Source organism: Aphanomyces astaci, assembly GCF_000520075.1.
Source record: "Aphanomyces astaci strain APO3 unplaced genomic scaffold supercont1.7, whole genome shotgun sequence".
Classification (NCBI taxonomy): Eukaryota; Oomycota; class Saprolegniomycetes; order Saprolegniales; family Verrucalvaceae; genus Aphanomyces; species Aphanomyces astaci.
Window position 1 is genome coordinate 713,991 of NW_009798270.1, and position 14,566 is coordinate 728,556.

At 50.7% G+C, this 14,566-nt stretch overlaps 7 protein-coding genes across 10 annotated transcripts; 3 read left to right on the plus strand and 4 right to left on the minus strand.

The window, feature by feature from the left end:
• The first annotated feature begins 1,307 nt into the window (after positions 1-1,307).
• H257_04171 (hypothetical protein) lies at positions 1,308-2,407 on the plus strand. Its single transcript, XM_009828572.1, has 4 exons — positions 1,308-1,516; positions 1,572-1,633; positions 1,681-1,861; positions 1,901-2,407. The coding sequence occupies exons 1-4, from the start codon at positions 1,334-1,336 to the stop codon at positions 2,285-2,287; spliced, it is 813 nt and encodes a 270-aa protein (XP_009826874.1). The 5' UTR covers positions 1,308-1,333; the 3' UTR covers positions 2,288-2,407.
• H257_04172 (hypothetical protein) lies at positions 2,285-2,992 on the minus strand. The gene has a single exon (XM_009828573.1). The coding sequence runs from the start codon at positions 2,978-2,980 to the stop codon at positions 2,450-2,452; it is 531 nt and encodes a 176-aa protein (XP_009826875.1). The 5' UTR covers positions 2,981-2,992; the 3' UTR covers positions 2,285-2,449.
• A 297-nt stretch (positions 2,993-3,289) lies between these two features.
• H257_04173 (hypothetical protein) lies at positions 3,290-6,405 on the minus strand (the record flags this gene model as incomplete). Its single annotated transcript, XM_009828574.1, has 6 exons — positions 3,290-4,538; positions 4,589-4,674; positions 5,022-5,180; positions 5,411-5,477; positions 6,016-6,116; positions 6,333-6,405. 6 exons carry the CDS (start codon positions 6,403-6,405, stop codon positions 3,351-3,353), a joined length of 1,674 nt encoding a protein of 557 aa, XP_009826876.1. The 3' UTR covers positions 3,290-3,350.
• Positions 6,406-6,487: 82 nt separating this feature from the next.
• Positions 6,488-8,321, minus strand: H257_04174. 2 transcript variants are annotated; one of them, XM_009828575.1, is made up of 3 exons: positions 6,823-8,321; positions 6,610-6,777; positions 6,488-6,556 (listed from the first exon to the last, which is right to left on the minus strand). In XM_009828575.1, exon 1 carries the CDS (start codon positions 8,232-8,234, stop codon positions 6,828-6,830), a length of 1,407 nt encoding a protein of 468 aa, XP_009826877.1. In that variant the 5' UTR covers positions 8,235-8,321; the 3' UTR covers positions 6,488-6,556; positions 6,610-6,777; positions 6,823-6,827. The 2 variants fall into 2 exon arrangements, with proteins under 2 accessions (XP_009826877.1, XP_009826878.1); XM_009828576.1 differs by having other exon boundaries at positions 6,610-6,686; positions 6,747-8,321.
• A 370-nt stretch (positions 8,322-8,691) lies between these two features.
• On the plus strand, positions 8,692-9,231 carry H257_04175 (hypothetical protein). The gene has a single exon (XM_009828577.1). It carries the CDS (start codon positions 8,747-8,749, stop codon positions 9,188-9,190), a length of 444 nt encoding a protein of 147 aa, XP_009826879.1. The 5' UTR covers positions 8,692-8,746; the 3' UTR covers positions 9,191-9,231.
• A 39-nt stretch (positions 9,232-9,270) lies between these two features.
• On the plus strand, positions 9,271-11,088 carry H257_04176. 2 transcript variants are annotated; one of them, XM_009828578.1, is made up of 10 exons: positions 9,271-9,438; positions 9,488-9,523; positions 9,571-9,610; positions 9,663-9,765; positions 9,844-9,945; positions 10,023-10,081; positions 10,136-10,247; positions 10,315-10,467; positions 10,522-10,661; positions 10,840-11,088. In XM_009828578.1, exons 1-10 carry the CDS (start codon positions 9,300-9,302, stop codon positions 10,979-10,981), a joined length of 1,026 nt encoding a protein of 341 aa, XP_009826880.1. In that variant the 5' UTR covers positions 9,271-9,299; the 3' UTR covers positions 10,982-11,088. The 2 variants fall into 2 exon arrangements, with proteins under 2 accessions (XP_009826880.1, XP_009826881.1); XM_009828579.1 differs by having other exon boundaries at positions 9,271-9,523.
• Positions 11,089-14,548, minus strand: H257_04177. 2 transcript variants are annotated; one of them, XM_009828580.1, is made up of 18 exons: positions 14,421-14,548; positions 14,296-14,375; positions 14,160-14,241; positions 13,964-14,116; positions 13,682-13,913; positions 13,001-13,628; positions 12,891-12,924; positions 12,693-12,816; positions 12,589-12,632; positions 12,507-12,544; positions 12,375-12,425; positions 12,140-12,295; positions 12,009-12,090; positions 11,892-11,959; positions 11,802-11,842; positions 11,668-11,740; positions 11,396-11,570; positions 11,089-11,339 (listed from the first exon to the last, which is right to left on the minus strand). In XM_009828580.1, exons 1-18 carry the CDS (start codon positions 14,478-14,480, stop codon positions 11,223-11,225), a joined length of 2,238 nt encoding a protein of 745 aa, XP_009826882.1. In that variant the 5' UTR covers positions 14,481-14,548; the 3' UTR covers positions 11,089-11,222. The 2 variants fall into 2 exon arrangements, with proteins under 2 accessions (XP_009826882.1, XP_009826883.1); XM_009828581.1 differs by lacking the exons at positions 11,089-11,339; positions 11,396-11,570; positions 11,668-11,740; ... (1 more) ...; positions 11,892-11,959; positions 12,009-12,090 and having other exon boundaries at positions 12,100-12,295.
• Positions 14,549-14,566: the final 18 nt, after the last annotated feature.

The window sequence follows — 14,566 nt, forward strand, 5'->3', positions numbered from 1 at the left end:
CTTGGAAAGTCTGACTTTTGTACCTAAACAATATTCTTAAAGGCGATAATATGATGATGAGGTTAAAGCAACATGTTTCGTTGTTTACAATCACTTTACAGAATGTGAAAATTGTTCCTGAGACCGGAGATATGTGAATTCTTCGATGACGCCTTCGAAAAAGTGATCATAAATTGGTCATTTACGTTATTATGAATAATACGTAGTACTTCGAAGTAATATTAATTCTCCGAGTAGAGTACTACTATTTATAGTATTACGTACTGTCCGTTTGAGCGAGACGAATGCAAAGAAATTTTCCAGTGAGCCGATTTTGATGCTGTTTTTTACAATCTCTTCATCACCAACCACATATTCTGGATGCAGAATCTTGAAGGTCCAACTGAGAAACTCTGCTGTACGTTCGCAAGCAACGATTCATGAACACAAACGTAATATTATAATGATGTAGAATATTATCATAGTTAGAATTTCTCAATTGTTTTAATAAATGGCACCTCTCATGTAGTAATGCTATACATTATTTAACGACTATTTTATTTTAAGACTCAAGTATAGTACCGGTATACTTCGAACCGGTATACGTAAGACTTACGGGACAGCATTGAATATTAATACCAACCTTGGATACTATGGTTAATATAATATAATTGTTGAATTAAAAGCGTGGATGACATGTGGATGAAATTTGGATGACATTGGATGAAGTTGTGGATGAAACCTAAAGTAGTGACCAAGCCTTACGTTGGCCCCGAGCGCCCGGGAGGCCGTCTGCGCAAGCGCGGCCGTACGAGAGCGCGGATCTAAGCTTCTCACTTCACCGAATGATCTATCTTTTCTTCTTGTCGGGCAGCGGCAGGTCACCATTAATATTAGGTCATATCCTAATTAGTATAGATGAGAGTAAATTAGGATAATGCTAGGTCATTGTATACAGGCCTCGTCCGGGAGCGGCACGGCCTACGGCCTACGTTGGGATGACGTTTGGATGACACATGATACTATCACGGATATTTGAAATCCATATAAATAATTCGAAGTACTGTTTTACTGTTAATTCTTTTAAGTACGTTCCATTAGGTGCTGAAACTTCGTTTCAAAGCTCGTGGAGTTGTATACAGTACTAACGTTATACTAATAGTATCCAATTCCAGGCAAAATAAAACCGCTCACGGACTCCACGTTAAACTCCTGAATTCAAATACTGTATAAGCTTAACTAGGGCAAAGAGTCACAAATCTTCCATACGTTCCGCCTGTCGAAAAATCCTCGGATAATTCGGTTAACCCTCAAGATATCCGGATAACTACAACGTTCATCGGTGCATTCAACCATGGGCGAGCACCCGACATACGATTCGATTCCAATGGCAGTGGAGTCGTCGAAAGAACCGTCTTCACGTTGCTCAAATGTCCTCGTATCCACAGTCGCTGGGGCGTTGTGCTTGGTCGTGGTCGTGGGCCTGTGGGCGTTTACTCAAACCCAAACGTTCCGTGACTTGGTCCGCTGGGAACAGGTGCGCGTTGATGACACGCTCGTGTGTACGGACCTCGCACACAATGTCTTTCTAGACCCATCAAGTGTCCGGCGGACTCATTTACGTGCTGATCTACGCTGCGTGTGTGATTTTGTGGTGGGTTGAGAAGAATCATCGACAATATTGTTAACGACACTTTCTAGCTGCCCTTCGACGGTGCTTGACCTCTTGGCGGGGTATATTTTTGGGTTTGGCGTTGGAACAGCAGTCGCTGTTGGGGGCCGGACACTAGGATCCGTCGCTGCCTTCTTGCTTGGTCGTTATGTCATGCAAGACACAGTTCGGCAAAAGCTACACGATGGACAGCCAATGCTACGGGCTTGGGTACGAACAATACATAGGTCCATATTCACCTTGCCGTAGGCTTTGCTACTCGAGCGCAACGAGATCCAGTTTGTCGTGTTGGTGCAGTTTGCCTACATCCCGCTCTTTGTCAAGAACTACGGTCTCGCCCTCTTGAATGTGTCATTTGGCCTGTTCCTGTGGACACATGTCGTCTGTGGTGTCCGAACTTTGCTTACAGTGTACATTGGCCACAGCGCCACGCACATGACGGAGCTCCTAAAGTCTCATGCTGCGAGCGGAGATACCGTGATCGCTCAAGAAATGTTGATGGTCGTGGCAGTGGTGTCGACGTTGCTGCTCGTGGCTGTGGGAAGTTATCGAACCAAGCAATACCTCGACGAACTGGCTGCTAGTGAGCTCGTACCTCCAGTAGATAAGGATAGAATCGTTAACTGTGAAGTGTGATGCAGTACGGTTTGAGTCATCCAAATGCAGCCAACCTAGCCACTGTCCACGACATACTACTCCAGAGCCCACTATATCGCATATCGTGTCGAAATTGTCCACCAAGGACGACGGCGCGTGGAAAGTTCAAGTGCAATTTAGCACAAACTCAACGATGGGAAATTAACCCTTCAACGTGACGGGCAGGTGGAGTTCGTACGCTCGCCAAGTGCCAGTGTCGTTTTCAACGGTTTCCACGAATCGGTACCCATACTGTTCAAGGAGTGTCACCATTCGTGCATTCGAGCTCCAAGTTCTTGCAGTGGCCGTGACGACGCCTTGGCTCAACGCCCATGCCATGCAAGCATCATGGATTTCCTTGCAGTACCCTCGTCGTTGATACTTGGACGAGATCACAACTCCCCACTCGCCACTCCCGGCAGCAACATCCACCACTCGAAAACCGCTGGTCCCGATGACGTCTCCTGACTCTGCCTCGACGACATCAAAAAAGGCCCCTGTGCCAGTGGTGTGGTACATGGCTCGATGAGTCTGGCGCCGCTCCTTCCAGTCGTTGGCAGGCATCCGGCATAGGAAGGGAACGAACTGCATCGTGGCGTCCTCTGAGTATATGGCATACACGTCGCTGTCCAAGCGCTCCAATGGCGGCGAATACACCAAGCGAGCGGACTGTGGTACCGTGTGAAAGCCCATGACAAATCCTGCCAATGTTTACTGAACTCACAGTACCAACACTCCCTTTTGATGGGTTTCATATAATGATTGACAACCTTCGCAGTAAGTTTAGACGAAGGCGCCACCGACCACAACCGCAAGGCCATTCAAGCCCAAGCTGAACCACTTCCGATTCAACGGAATATTGGTCCTGCGCGTCGCTGAGCTGTCACTTCGTATGATAAATTGAGGCACTCGCGTCAGTTTGATGACGATGTAACAAATACTAGATGTACAACGAAATCACTAAGTTCCGGTTCTTACTACTTCGAAGTACTGTACTATACATGTTGAGTTACGAATCCCTTTTAACGTTAACATAGGATATTGCTTCATACACTAAACATTCCTAGTACTCGTCGTCACCCCAATATTCCCCCGTGACGTTTGAAAACGTGCAGCGAAGGCCATGGACGCCATCCCGACGCTGCTTGACATGAACGTCACTGATACCAGTACACCATTCGATCTGCGACAATGGCCGAGGAATCGTGGGGTCGCGACGGAGGCGCTCAACCAATGGGCCCCAGCGTCCTTCAATCTCCAACGTCATCAAAGTCTCCGGCGCTGCGGAGTCGTTGGAATTCGTGGGGGGTAGTACCGACTGACTTTTGGTGCTTTGGTTGTTTTGATGGGCCTTCTTTAGTGATTTCTTTGGGGACAAGTGTGGGGAAGCCGCCTTGGGTTGAGTGCATGCTTTCAGAAGCGTCTTTTGTACACGTTGGTTGTTGACCGTGGCGGCAGGTAGAGGTTGACTGTTTGGATGACGATGACGATCTTGGCAGCTGAGTGGGTTGAAGACTCTATCGAGAACAGCTTCCAATATGTCCATGGCAATGGCAAGTCCTGGCTCTTCGATCGCAGGGGGAATGGCTATAGACGCAACCACTTGGTCCACGAGCGCCGTTAAGAGGGACTGAATCACGTCCAAGTCAGTCGCAAGGACGCCCTCAGGCTGGATTTTGAGTGCGCCTTTGTTTGGTTCGTCAATTGCCAATCTCAATGATCCTTCATCCGTGGGAAATACCACTAGTGAAGAACTAGATGGTAGTGTCGACGGGTTACGTTCCACGAATCCCGGTGCGTCTTGAGTCTTGACATCGCGCACAAGGGTTTCTGATTCAACTCTGGGGGAGGTTGAACACACATCATCGATGGCTTCACGCCTAGCCAACGCCTTTGGATCCGTCGACAAGGGCGGAGTGTTGTTACGATTACGTTTGGGGGATTCCACCTTAAAGTGTACTCGTTTCTTTTTGGACTTTGGCATTTGGATCTTGGTGTCCTCTGGGGATGTTATTTCAACGACATCTTGGACATGACATTTCCATGGATGGACAAGCTGGAGTAATGTCTTGGCTGGTGATAGTGGCAAGGACTCTTCAACCGTTGGGACGGTGGAGCCGACGTGCGGCACCGTGGCCTCGGCGTCTCGAAGCAGGAACACTTGCGAGTCCTCGTCATAGTACATGAGCAGAGTCCGGCGGGTTGTCATATTTTGAGGTCTAGGCTGGCTGGCCCTGCGTCGTCTCTGAACCTATCAGACTTCAGTTATGTTGCCATGAGGTTGGTGTCTGCCATTCCTACTTGGACCAATTGGGCAGTAGGCACAACCACAATATCATCCACATCGTTGCCACCTTCCACGAGTACTTCGTCGTCCCAGCCCATATCTACATTGCACTAGGTGTAACGGTCGAACCATCTGTAACTGCTCATGCCCATGCGAAATGTAACCGTCCAAACGTGGTTGTAACTGTCCATTACTCGTTCCGCACTTTCACTCTTACCATTGCTGCGTATATGGGGCTATTCCTTGTGAGGTACAATCACTGTCCGTAAAGATGTGCACTTCAACGCTATCGTTAGCTTTGTCCCAAACCATTGCAACCTCAAGTGGGAACGAAAACTGGTTAAATTTCTCCCCCTGTAAGTGAAATAGGATGTCGTTTGCAAAGAAAAGTGTTGCCAAACCTGTGTCTATTAATCGCTTACGGTTCTTACTCTGAACACACTATACCATCCGCTGTTATGCACGGAAACACGCAGTCATACACGCCCCCATGAATTTGTTCGCCATGGCTTCCACGTGCGCCGCCTGAAGCTCGGTCGGCCAGCTTGGGATGGTCCAGCACCATTTGTGTCGACAACATGTCGGGGAGAAGCTCAGCGGAGATGCCTGGTTGCCCCCTCCGCCCAGATACTCATGCGGGGGAGCTCGGAGATATTCGCCACTTAGCCACGAACGATTTCAAACAACGTGCCTCTGCCGAATGTTTGGGCCATCCGTGGATTTCAAACGACTTGGTCAAGACTTGGAAATTCAGGGCGGTAGCCAAACGATTGTTAAACACCGGTATAATCTAATCTGCTTCAAAAACACTGGAAGCGATGGAATGTGAGTGTTACCAGTAGTCGCCACGATGTGTGTCTGGTAGCCACGCGTCATTCCACCTCGAAAGCACGGACGGCTGGTCTACATTTTCAACGTCACATTTCAACTTGATTACAGTTGGTACAGCTCTGGTGGGCGACTCGACGTCACCGTCGTTCGTGGTTTCAGGGTTGACTGGCTTGAGGGCGTAGTGTTTAACGTGACGGGGAAGGAACACACTAGTGTAGAAGGTCGGCAGCCAACGAGGCACGACAGGCTTAACGTCAGCCCACGAGATCCAGTTCGTGTTTCTGGGGCGTCGAGCTCAACTTGATGGACATTTCCGCTGTACCACCACAAACCTGGTACTTTTGCGTAACGACAGGGCCATGGATCACAAAGATGAGGCGCACTTGGTAAGTCCCAAACTCGTTTCCAGCGACGATGTTTCTCCAAAGGCAGGACTCGCATCGGATGAGATGCCGTGTCGCTGGGTCGAGCCACCCAGTCAAAAATGAACGCCGGACACTGTGGCCGCCCAACCTCACGAGTAGGACACAAGGCGTAGCCAAACCTCCTGTACTATCGAAATTGGGAATGCCCCGAATGCACTGTAGGGTCGGAGCCAAGAAAGGTGCACTGTCATGTGCTCAGCGACCAAGTCTCGGTTTCGGTAGTCCACGTGGGCTTGGATGGCATCGGGGCGCGCGATCAACGGTAATTTGGGAGTGACCACCACCCCTAGACTCATACGTCCACACTTGTGGAAAGGATATTCAGCTCGACACGATCGTGTTGTCCTTAGCCGTGTCGACTATGACAGAATGGCACGAGTGGTTTGTCGTCGGGTATGCCGCCCCAGCAACACGATCAAAGTCTCCAACTATGGCACCACCATAGACCACAACGTTGCCGCTGATTTCGCCGGCCAGTTTGATGAGGTCGTCGGGATCGGACTCTGATCCCGACGCACGACGAGGTTGTTGTTCAGTGGAATGGGGGAAGTGACCAACTTGGGCCAGTGGGGCATCACGAAGGAATGTCTTAATAATAATGATATTAATATTAATACTAATAATCCAAAACTCAATTAATCTCCACCCATATTTTTGTTCGCAAACAGGTGTTTTCGTTACCATTATCGTAGAAATTTCTCGTGAGTGATTGTCCAGTTGAAGTGCCTACATTTGAATACTCTTACAGTTACTGTTAACGCTGATGTGAGCCAACCCACCCTTTTGGTGGTTGAGCTGGGATTGACCTTTCCTGGCTTACATCAAAATCTGAATGGAGCCATCTTACTGTATGCTACTACTTAATCCAGAGTAATGTTAGTATGAAACAGTGATAGCCACCGGGACTTCGAATTACCAGGAAGAAAGCCTTGACAAGTGGACGCAATCTAAGTCGAATGAGCTGCGACGGAAATATCGACTTTCGTGAATACCAGCATTAAATGACAAGCCGACGCTGTACAACGTCATGGGCAGCAGCGGCGCGCTTTTGCTTGACCCGCTGAATGAGAATCGCTTGGTTCAAGATCTTCTTGGCATCGTCGTCGTCGACGCTGTTTTCGCCAAACGAAATTTGAGTGAGCCGGGGGCAGCCCAGCTTCCCGACGCTCGTGCCCAGTTGTTGGATGCCCTGGGCCGTGAGGTAGTTCATTTCGAGGCCGAGGAATGTTAGCTGCGGCACCTGGCGGCTCTCCATGGACACGAGCAAGTGGGCAAGGCTCGAATCCGTGAGCATATTTCCCCCGAGGCACAGTTCGCTTAGCGCCACGCACGACCCTTGAGTGAGACTCCTCGCGAGGGCTTGCATGCCCCGCTCGCCGATAAAGTTGCGGCGCAGGTCCAGCAACGACAGCTGCGGACACCCCATCGTTTGCAGCAACTCTGCGACGCGGATGGCGCCGTAGTCGCCGAAACTGTTGCCAGGCAGCGACAGCTCCGTCAGCGCTGGACACACACCCTGCTTGAGGCAGTGCAGCAGCACGTCGGCCTCCCCGTTCGCTTGATCATTTGTGAAGAGACACACAATCGACAGTCGACGTAGGACCGGCCAGCACCGCCGGAGAAGTTGGCGGGCCAGCAACGACACGATCTGTTCGTGGTCGTCGTGAGTGACCACGAAGCGCTGCGAGCAGTGCCGTGCAAACATGGAGCGACGGCCAAATGTGATGCCTGCGGCGAGGGAGTAGATTTCAAGCTCCTCAAGGTGGATGCAATGCGACAGGGCGGCGTGGCCGAAGGAAAGAAGTGCGCGTGCGGTGTTGCAGCTCAAGTGGAGCGACTTGACGTAGGTGGGAGCGAGTCGCGCGGCGTTTCGGTGGACGCCGCGGCAGCGAAGGGTGTCCAGGCCCCCTACGTACTCCCACACAAGGGTGTGCCAGATATCGCCGCCTGCAAAGGAGAAAAGCGTAGCTAGGGACGTCGACGTGTGGCTCGATGGAGTGGCATGCGATAGCGGTGCATGGAAGTGTGATGGAGGAGCGCTGGTAGAGGTCATTCCAGACGATGCAAAATCGGCGGGTCTGGCGCGCTTGCGAATGTTGCGGTTCACAATGGCCGCGGTCAGCGCTTGGACACGCCGAGGGAGGCTTTGAAGGTTGGCGTATTCGGCATACGATGCCGATTCGATGTATAGGTACGTTTCCAGCTTACGCGCGAGCCCAGCAAGAGCTGTCCCGACGGTAGGTAGGGGAGACGTCGTTGTAGCGAGTAGTCCTTCGATGGACTGCATGAGAGGAATTCGGTTGTTCAAGTCTGCGGGTCGTTGCCACGTGAGTGGTCGCGGGAGTGTCGCTCGGAAGAGCGCCGTGTTGGGCAGGAGCGGCCCTGGCTGTTGCGGAGGGTTCATGGTAGGTAGAACCGAGATCGTCGTAGTGCGGGATGATGATCGAGGTCTCGGCGCCAAACCTCACTCCATAAGTATGGACAACTCAAGCTGATGTTTCTATGCTTGCACATAGCCACGCACTACGTGAAACGGCCTGTGATTGGCTCATTCGAATCGAATATGGGAATGGCAAAATGTAGAAGGGGAGAAATGCTTGGTTACGGGAGGCGGTAGATCGGGAACGACGGCTTCTGACAACTTCACCGCCTACTGTACATCCTTTTGCTTCAGCGGGAGGTCGTGTGTGCCGTAACAACACCATATTGTAAGTCCTTGGGATATAAAGTGACTGTTGGAAATTCCACCTGACATTTTGGGATGAGATGCCATAAATTCATGATTCATGTGAAAAATGATACTTTGGAGTACAAAACATTTCGTGAAAAAAACACATTGTTTTAGAAAAGGTTGCCCTATCCGGATAACATGGCAACTTGCAGATTGCCGATTGATCGATCGACCCGACGCCGGTCATGATCTACAACTTCTACATCTTCAATCGGTCTGGAGCATGCTTGATGTACGAGGAATGGAACCGGTCGAGTGACGCCATGACATTGAACGACGCGGAAGAGGAGAAGCGGCTCATGTTTGGGCTCATTTTCTCCCTGAAGGAGTTTCTTCGCAAGATGTCGCCTCCAACGTCAACGCCGCAGACTCACTCGCTCAAGACGTTCAAGACAGACGTGTACACGTGCCACCACTTGGAAACTCCGTCTGGATTGCGGTTCATCCTCTCCACAGACAACCAGAGCGGCGATCTGCAGGAGGCGCTGCAGTACATGTACGGCAACTTGTACGTCGAGTTGGTGACCAAGAACCCCGTGCACGACGCGCGGAGTACGAAGCCCATCAAGTGCAAACTCTTTCGCGCCAATATCAAGGCATACATTGAATCCCTTGCTTGCTTTAAGTAGTAATCATCTCATAACGTTACCGCGTACGTTGTACCAAGTCACTTTGCCGCGTGTGCACAACACCGCTATAAATAGATCACTCCACGTGCAAAGTGCAGTTGTTCCAACGATGGCTCCGACGACTCCGTCGCGTCGAGCCTTTCACAGCGACACGCGCAACTTTGGCGGGCGCGTCGCCGTGTACGATGAACTGATCAACCACCAAATGAAACTGCTGAGTATCAATCCCCAATCTGGTTCTGCATCGGGTAGCCACCGTGGGCCCAATCTGGATATATCCTTACGATATTGACGTAGCAAAGACATCCAAGCCTGGCAGCATTGTGTCCCTACGTGCGTCGATGTCTAGCACCTTTCGATAGCTTATGTGATGCCTCTAGGTCGGAGTCGCCTAGCTACGTCTGTGCAAGCCACCGACCTGTACGTGTGTGTGTTGGGCCCATGTGAGGCCGTAGACTCACCCGGCTGACAGGTCAGCACGACTCAGCCGCAATCGCAAAAGCGCCGAGAACACAACGTTGGTGGACCATCGCAACCAGATCAAAGTCATGATGCACAAGATATTGCACTACTCGGTAACACCTACCCATTGCTTGCTTGCTACCTCGGTACTTAGGTCGAGTCTCCCACACTACTACTGCCAAACGGGATAGAAAAAACAGCATGTCCAGTCGTCCAGTCGACAGCTGCTGCCTTCTACCCCCGCAAAGTACAACAAGTTCAACATCCCCCTGAAAGACGGATTTGGCATCCAGGTTTGATTCACACTGGCCCCTTCTAATCTCTTTTAAGAACGCCAAGTACTTTAAGTTCACGACCAACGAGTGTGTAGCGGCAAATCGATGGCCCCATCCACGATGAAGCCAAGCGTCGGTTGCATGCCATCCATGTGTAAACCAACTGTGCCCCATTACTTGCTCCACGATCATCAACCCATGACCTTAGCTATCGAGATGAAGACATCCACAACGATAACATCGGCATCCGATCGGTGCGGTCCATTCGATCTGCACCCCCCAAGAGCCCCCGCACCCACGCCACGACTCAAACCAACGTGGTACTGCAAGCATACACTCACAACACACTATGGTGTCACTAAGCCCAGAATGTGTGTGTTTTTGTAGCTGCTCTTGACGCTGCAGCTGCACTTAACTGAGCGGCGCATCTCCGTGCTGGACTTGTTTGGTCAGACCGATCGAGTAGGCGATGGGTCCGTGTCCGTGTCGGCGTTGCGGTCGATTTTGTTTCATTTGGACCTCGGGTGGACGCAACACGACGTATGCTACCAGACATATCTTGTCACGATGACATACCCATGAATTATCTGGTAGATTACGTTGCTCGTACGCGCCATGGACCCCCACGAAACCGGTGTGATCCTACCGATAACGGTCGAGTCCCTTCTACGCAAGTTGCAGCAGCCGCATTTGGGCACGCCGGCCATCACACCCCAGCCAAGCCCTCTTCTTCGGTACTAAACACAAACAAAATATATAATAAAAATAATTATGTATAAAATTTGACCTATTTTTTAAATAGAGTGAGATTTCATTTATATATTTGTGAATGTAATTTTTACTTCGACGTATATATTCAACTCTACGTTTCGGCTAGACCTCTATTATTTTCTATATTCAGCTCTTCTTTAGGACTAGACCGTCGTCGTCATTGTATGGGCGGCGCGTCCAAGATCTGCGCAAAGCACTGGCGTCGCCACGGATAGAGCCATGGAGTAGTACGGCGATCAACCAAGACGTGTCGTCGCCCGGGAGCATTCCAGCATCGGATTGAGTATCACGTCGTTTGCGATGACGTCACACTGCCCGTGGGATGCCGTTTTCACCCGTACGACATCGCAGATATTATTATTTAACACAATCTTGTTTGGCAACAACGACCTCCTCTATTGCATTCCCCCAAGCCGTTCAAGCAGCGGAAAGAAATTGTGTTATATTTTTACTACCCATTCCAACAACCCATCCCGTGACATGCCGTTGGCTTCAGAACGCCCAGTTGAGCCCCATCGTGTGTACTACGTTGGGGTTTGACTAGCTTGGAGGAACTTGGTCAGGTCGTTCACAATCGTGGCCGCATCAGGGCGCACGGTGGCCTCCTTGTCCCAACACTTGCAGATAAGCTCCTTGAGCGGCTACACCACCACCACCCATTATCTTTAGAGACACCTCCAAGCGACGACGGTCGTACTGTGGGAATGTTGGGCGAGATCGCCGGTCGTTTATTTTCCTGAATCACCGCCATGGCCACCAGCGCGGCGGGGGTGTCGGCAAACGGCACCGACGCTTCGCAGATCTCCCACATCACCACGCCAAAGCTGTAAATATCGGCGCTCACAGAATACGACTGACTCACTATCACCTCCCTACATGCATGCAATATATATATAACTCTTCTGAAAAATATTTCGCCGCAAAAGGGAGATATATATATATATATATATATATATATTCATCACGTACGGCGCCATCCACTGATAGGTGCCGCAACACCGCGTCATAAACTCATCTTGTGCGAGCTTGGCAATGCCAAAATCTACCGCAAACGAAGCTCTCACCAACGTTGGCTCGAAGGACTTGTTGAGCTGACTACTCACCAGCAAGTTTCACTCGGCCTTCGTCTGTGATGAGCAAGTTTCTAGGCAACTCGGTCGTCAGAACCCTCCACTGATGCATATTTATAGTACAGTGATTTGAGGTCACGGTGGACAATGTTGAACGAATGCAGAAACTGCAGCCCCCGCGCGACATCCATCTATACCCACACAGTATGAGATAGAGTTTATCGAGACGTTCCGACGTACAATCATTTGCAGCCGCTTTTGCCACGTGTTGGGGAACGGCGGAATCTTCTTGGACGGGTCCTGGGAGCCGTTGATTTGCTCGCTACGTCATACGTCGGAACGTGAGTTTGAACTTGAGGTGCTTGGGTTACAAGAGGGAGAAGGGCAGGTATTCAAACACGATGCTCTTGGGGGTGGAGCACACGGCCAAGAGCAGGACGATGCACGGGTGGCACCCCAGGTGCGTCATCATGTGCACTTCGTGTTTGAACTCTTTGTTGACCGTGTCGGCGTTCTGGGACGTGAACCTGGGACCCATGTCAGAGATGTATAGAAACGATATCTCTAATATATATAAATATATATATTTGTCGACTTTTGACGTACTTTTTAATCGCCACTTCGGTGCCTCTCCAGATTGCTTTGTACACTTTGCAGCTACGATGCCACAACAATGTGAGGAAATGAAATAAATTTAAAGGTTTCAAGGGAGTAATCGTCGTGGTAGTTCTGACAGACCTGGAGCCCACGCCAATACACTTTTCGAGCTTTACATCCTACACCAATCGCGTGAGACTAGCACTGTTTATATCAGACAGACCTCGATTTTGATTTCTCGTAAACTCGTGTCTTCTGTTTTGGCCCCTAAGGAGTTTGGACGGATGTCGTTAGTGTTATGAAATAGTGGTCGGATCCTCTACATACCACTCGGACCCCTCATAGGCGCTGGCACCACGGGCGGCTCTGGCTTTTTGGGTGGTTCGCCTTGCTTGATGTCTGCATGCAGAATCAACGTGTCTGGAAAGTGCGACAAGGCCGCTCGCAGTTCCTAAGCAAGTTGTTTATGTAACTCACGAATGAAATGGACTGGTAGTTTGAGAGGGGACAACATGGAGGCTCTACCTCGTCGGACGACAATCCGCACTTGTCGCCGTCGCTACAGTCGACCGTGTGAGGATTATACACAAGTTCCCACGAGGAACCATGATATATATATATAAATGTATATGCACCTGTCCAAGTACGCCAGCGTGACGACGGTGGTGGGCGGGAATTGAAACAACCGCATGATCGCGTCTTGCAGTTGCTGGAAACTCATGGACTTGTCAAACACGAACCGCCGCGCTTCGTCCTTGAACTTGCACTTGATGCAGCATTCGTTGCTCTGGTAGCGCAATTCCAATCCCCGGGGCGACTGCACATTGCCTCCGCCTTGGGGGCTTGTGTTGCCCCCGTTTCTCGTTTGAATCGCGAGGGTTCCTGTGCTGTGGCCGTTGCTTCGCAGCACGACGGGGGGTGGCAGATGCGATGAGGACGTCAGCGCCATGTCAAAGCCAAGTAAGTCATTCGTCGCGCTTCGACCATTCGAATGGCTTGGAGTAGTTGGTTGATGCATGCCCAGTAGATCGTGCGTGGACTGAGGGGACACACTGCCCCGTTTCCCAGAAGAATCTGGGTTCAACATCTGCGCGTTTGCTTTCGGCACCGACGTATGCGGACTGGAATCGAATGGATTTGGGGAACCAATGTTGGTAGTTGCCAACTTTGCCGAACCTTGAAAGGACAACTGTTTTACCTGCCTTTCAGCATGATAATCATTGCCCATCATCAGCAAGTCCACAGTGTGTTCAACCGATGGCTCTACAAACACGACTTGACTCAACCAGTACTAACTACGCAAAGGCTTGACGTACTTGGCAGGTCGGTCGAGGGCTGCGACGTAGGGCTAGCACCATAGTGATGCGTGTTGAGGGGAAATACTTTTGGGTCCGGCGCAAGGAAGCTGGCTGTGGCAATGTCCTCGGGCGCTCCAAGTGCTGTGCACAAGTCTTCTGCAAACTGAAGCAGGGAATACGTGGATGGCCAGCCCTGCTGAATCCAAGGCATGACGAACGCTGGCCCGCGTTTGAGTTGTGGGGGAACGTACTACCAGCCACACTGGTCATGGCTTGTAGAAACCAACCGATGGTACGTACTTCGCCCCCCATGACGCACGATATGTCGGGCGATGCCTGTGGGTACGCCTTTGGGATGCGCACAACAAGAGTAAATTTGCCGCGATCGCGCTCGAGGGAGATCGATGTAAGGGACATGGACGCTATGGACGTCATCGACGAAAGAGGCCAGCCCTGGAACATGCCATGAGACTTCGAATGGAAATGTGTGACGAACATCGACGAAATCCTTGCTGTAAAGCTGAAGTTGAAGACAGAGGCTGAACTCCGAGTCTGGCATTGGCTTTGTAAAGTCCACCCTATTAGATGAGCATTTGAATCCCATGAACGGTATGGTCACGATGGGACCATACTTGTTAATGCGTGGCACGAGCTTCTGCTGTTTTCGATTTTGCGCAAAGTGAAGGAAATCATTGATCTCTTGTTGCAGGACCTGTGCATGGACTTAGGCATGGACGTCAGGAGCACAGGGACGTACCATGGGCAGGTCATCCAAGCCGCTGGTCTTGCCCACAATGGAGGACGTTGACTTCCACATGTGCTGGTGGCGAGAGATCGTGGTGGTGCCAGCGAAACGACCGTCGCGAGACAACTTACTCCTCCCCCACACTCTCGCAAATCCCA